We start from the raw sequence: 4453 nt of genomic DNA, 5'->3' as shown, positions 1-4453 counted from the left end.
GTAACTATGTTTAGAACAGAACCAAGACGTTTAATGTAACTAGCTTATGCCACTAACTAGTTTAATGTAACTAACTAGTTTAATGTAACTATGTTTAAAACAGAACCAAGACGTTTAATGTAGTGAAGTAAAAGGTTAAACCAGAATCAACGTCTCTCACACACCTGGAAAGTGACTTTTGCCTTTTCAGGGAGGTTTCGGGTTACTTGACCTTTGACCTGGAGCAGAAGCTTCAAGACGGAAACAGTCCAGTTTGAAGAAGCACTTTATTGCGTACGATAGGCCAAAAAAAACAAGTAAATGAGCCGATTGGTCCGAAGAGATCGACCAATAGAAACGCTGCTCTGTCTCTTTAAGTTCATTTTATATAAAATGTCATTGACCTCAAACACCCACAATCCTTTGCTCCAAGGAGAGCCTGTATGGGCCAATCACGTCGTCAGGACGGCTGCCGTCCAATTGGATTCAGTTCATTGTCCTCGGCGCTCTGATGTCTTCACACTGATCTGAGCGAGCCAATCAGCTCACTCCTCTTCTGGCAGACAGTCTGCAGAGGCGGGGCCGACCAGGTGAGTTCAGTTCCTGTGGGCGGGGCCTTTGTGGAACAGGTAGACGGGCCGGTGGTTACCTAGCAACACACAACACATGTTATCACACCCAGAGGGACCGTGTGTGTGTGTGTGTGCGTGCGTGTGTGTGTGTGTGTGTGTGTGTGTGTGTGTGTGTGTGTGTGTGTGTGTGTGTGTGTGTGTGTGTGTGTGTGTGTGTGTGCTCACCTGTGTGTTTGAGCAGACGGTATGAGGTGAAGCCCACGCTGTCTGTCAGGAAGGACGTGAACTGTTCTGGTCTGAGTCTCAGGCTGCGGTACTGACGGAACGTGTTCTCCTGAAACATATACAAGGTCACACCTGGAGGGGGACAGACAGGCAGAGAGACAGACAGGCAGGCAGAGAGACAGACAGGCCGACAGACTTACCGAGGCTCTCTTGCTGTGGCTGTAGCTGCTCCACGGCTGCGCCTCCAGGACCAACAATCCGCCTGGCGACAGGCTCTGATAGGCCCGTCTGAACAGCCTGGCCACGCCCCCGTCACCCGACTGCAGCTGCACCCACTTGGTTACGCCCAGACATAGGATGATGTCATACTGACCCCGGCCAGGCCACGCCTCCCTCTGCGTGATGTAGTCCCCCTGTGGGTGGAGCAACAGCGGTGATGTCACCACCAGGCAGAGCGGTAACCATGAAGACGGCAGGCGGGACACTCACCTGGATGAAGGTGATGTTGTGAGGGAACCTGGAGGAGGACGGAGCGAGGAGAGGAGGAGCAGCGAGGAGAGGAGGAGCAGCGAGGAGAGGAGGAGCAGCGAGGGGAGGAGGAGCAGCGAGGGGAGGAGGAGCAGCGAGGAGAGGAGGAGCAGCGAGGGGAGGAGGAGCAGCGAGGGGAGGAGGAGCAGCGAGGAGAGGAGGAGCAGCGAGGAGAGGAGGAGCAGCGAGGGGACCCCGACTCAGCCTGAAGGACAGGGGAAAGGCCTGCTGGGCCTCCTGCTGCGTCTCCTTCTTCACCTCCTCCACCCTATGTGAGGGCGGGGCTTCCTTTAAGCTCCTCCCCCTCTCCTCAACCACCAGGTCATGTGACAGGAAATGCAGAATGTTCTGATTCGCTGCACGAACCAGTCGTCCATCGAGCTCCACCCCCAGAATGTGGGCGGGACCGAACCAGCGGGCGACAGCCAGAGTCATATGACCAGCGCCACAGCCAACATCCAGCACATGCTTTCCTCTGAACCAATCGGCTTCCAGGAGGCGGAGTCGAGAGTCATCCTCTGCCCCTATCCGCCCCTCCCACCTGTCGCCGTAGAAACCCTGGTAGCCATAGTAACGGCTGTGGTTGCCGTGCTGGTAGCGATGCCTGTCCTTCTTCTGTGGCGGCCGAGCAGAGCCGTGCCGCAGGTCACTCGCCTTAGCCCCACCCACCAGCGGCGTCTGGAACCTGGTTGGCTGAGTTGTGGTGACCACGGTGACGGTGTTTAGTGTGGCGTCTGACCTCGAAGACGTGGTGCGCCGCCGTCTCCGGTGGCCCTGAGTGGAGGACTTGTGGGCGGAGCCTGGGGGAGGATGGGTGTGTCTCCGGGGGAGGATGGGGGGCGGGGCTACGTCGTCCCGGCAGGTGATGGCTGTGTTGAGCTCGCAGGGGAGAGGAGACGCAGGGACGCTGCCCTCTCTGGTCAAAAGAGACACTGCAAGCAGGACCGGGACGTGAGCATGGTGAACGACACGGATATAAAAAAGGGGAGGAGTCAGAAGTCACCTGTCAGTTCACCTGTGGGAGGAAACAGCCGGGCTGGCACCGCCTCCTTCTCCCCGGCTCCCCCTCCTCCGTGGTGTCTGGTCCGGTGTCTCCTCCTGGACTTCAGGGGGGACAGCAGGACGCCGCCGCCGTCTGTCCCGTCCCTCCCCCCGCCCTTCAGGTTCAGGGGATCGGTGATGTCACGCGGAACTAGAATCTCCACGGGGTCTCCGCCTCGGGACGGCAGGGGCGAGCACTTTGGCGTCTCCTGATTGGTGGCCCTGCAGCACAGAGGGGCGGGGCTTGAGTAAGGAAAAGCTGAAGGACTTTGAGGACATTGGAGGACTTCAGGTGAACTCACCTGTTCACGTCTTCATCCAGCAGCGAGTTCAGGTTCAGCGGGTCGAAGATGTTCCCACCCAGCAGGAAGTGACTTGGAAGCACGGGATCTGATTGGCTGTCACTGTTGGCACGGCGGCGGCGCTTGGCCAGCCCCCTCAGGCCAACGCCCATGGAGAAACGCCGCTTTCCGATTCGCTGAGTGGGCAGGGGCGGGGCAGGGAAGGCGGGCTGGCTGCCAGCAGGTGGCTGGAGGCCATTTTTAGGACGGACCAGGGGGCGGGGCTTTGCCAGTTGGAGCTGCTCTGACAGGCTGACGGCAGCCACCGTGGCAGGGAAGGCGGGACTCACGCCGACTGGAGCGTCGTGAGAGAGGACGCTGTCATTGTCCAACGACGTCCGGATCATCGTTCACCCAAAGAACTGGCCAGCCAATCACAGCAGTCTACAGGAAAGGGGCGGGGTTATGGTTTAAGGACAAGAGGCGGAGCCAATCTGATGACTGGAAAGGAGAGGGGCGGGGTTAAGGTTAGAGGGCGAGAAGCAGAGCCAATCAGAGGACTGACAGGAGAAGGGTGGGGTTAACATTAAAGGACAAGAGGCGGAGCCAATCACAGCACTTTCAGACTTTAAGTTTCTAGTTTGAATTTAAAATAACAATTTTAAATTCAAACTAGAAACTTAAAGTCTCACAGTGCTTCTAATCTTAGGTCTTTCTTTTTTTAACTGAGAGGATTTAGTTTTTGATTATTTATTGATTCAGTTGTGTAACAAACTGCTCCTATAAAGCAGGAGTAATCTCAGAACTTGGGGAACGTTTGATTCGCGTTACCTGAAAAGTGTGACCTTCCAATCTACAATCAATCACTGTGATCGATCATACTCACCACTTCCTGCGGAGTCTTCCTCAGTTCACTCCCCCTCCCCCCATACCCCAAAACACCGTGCTAACCCCGCCCCTGTCGCTCACTCCACCAATCCCTGAGTCTCTGCATGAATAAATCAAACGGACTCCTGTGAGCAACAAGCAGGTAAACAGTTAGCTCCCACAGCTAGCCACATGCAATGCTAACGCCCCTTCCGGAATAAATAACGCGTAAATCAACCGCGTGAACCTGCAGTGCCGCGCCAGACAGGTCGTGCACAACTTTCCGTGCGCATGCTTGCGTCAATCATGGAGTGCATGTGTAAGTGCGCGTTCATGAAGTTTAAATGTGGATGAGCCGTTAGCTGTTAGCCGCTAGCTGCCCTGACCCAGCGCTCAGCTCCGCTCCAGACTTTATACCGCCAGCGCGGGACCGCGGGAGCGACACCGCGGCCGACCAATCTTGCCCCGAGCTCTGCTGCCGCCTTCTGGCCCCACTGGCCAATCACACGACGAGCTGTGGAAGCGGCAGCGTGTGATTGGTCAGAGGCTCGGCCAGGCGGCAGAGAGGTGTTCAGAGCGGTGCCTGAGCAGAAAACCGGAGCAGGATTAAACGGTTTAACGGTGCGCGTTCAACAGAGGAGTGTCCCGCGTGCAGGTGCGGACAGGTACGGCCCACGCGTGAACTGACGGCTCAACATGAGGGTGAAGTCTGTTTACCTCTCACACGACACGCTCGCAACTTCATATAGTTTGTTTTGCCCCCATTCTAGTCTGGCAGGAAAGAAACTCTAGAGTTCCTCACCAACATGGCGTCATCTGAGTGTCGTGTGAGGTCAAAGCGTACCTGAGTGGGCAAGGTGAACTGAGGTCTAACTGAGGATAAACTCAGGTCTAACTGAGGATAAACTCAGGCCTAACTAAAGATGAACTCAGGTCTCACTGAGGATAAACTCAGGTCTA

The 4453-nt window shown here is 56.2% G+C and overlaps 1 protein-coding gene across 7 annotated transcripts; it reads right to left on the bottom strand.

The window, feature by feature from the left end:
- Window positions 1-249: 249 nt before the first annotated feature.
- LOC308127994 (7SK snRNA methylphosphate capping enzyme-like) lies at window positions 250-3904 on the bottom strand. Of its 7 annotated transcripts, none has more exons than XM_080493661.1 (7): window positions 3513-3904; window positions 2648-3070; window positions 2308-2567; window positions 1266-2236; window positions 977-1189; window positions 777-885; window positions 250-628 (listed from the first exon to the last, which is right to left on the bottom strand). In XM_080493661.1, the coding sequence occupies exons 2-7, from the start codon at window positions 3031-3033 to the stop codon at window positions 576-578; spliced, it is 1992 nt and encodes a 663-aa protein (XP_080349787.1). In that variant the 5' UTR covers window positions 3034-3070; window positions 3513-3904; the 3' UTR covers window positions 250-575. The 7 variants fall into 7 exon arrangements, with proteins under 7 accessions (XP_080349787.1, XP_080349792.1, XP_080349789.1 ...); XM_080493666.1 differs by having other exon boundaries at window positions 2320-2567; XM_080493663.1 differs by having other exon boundaries at window positions 3741-3903.
- Between the last annotated feature and the right edge of the window lie 549 nt (window positions 3905-4453).

This window comes from Lipophrys pholis, assembly GCF_963383615.2.
Source record: "Lipophrys pholis genome assembly, contig: SCAFFOLD_570, whole genome shotgun sequence".
Classification (NCBI taxonomy): domain Eukaryota; kingdom Metazoa; phylum Chordata; class Actinopteri; order Blenniiformes; family Blenniidae; genus Lipophrys; species Lipophrys pholis.
The sequence above is the reverse complement of the archived record's forward strand: the minus strand, read 5'-3'. Positions and strand labels throughout refer to the sequence as shown.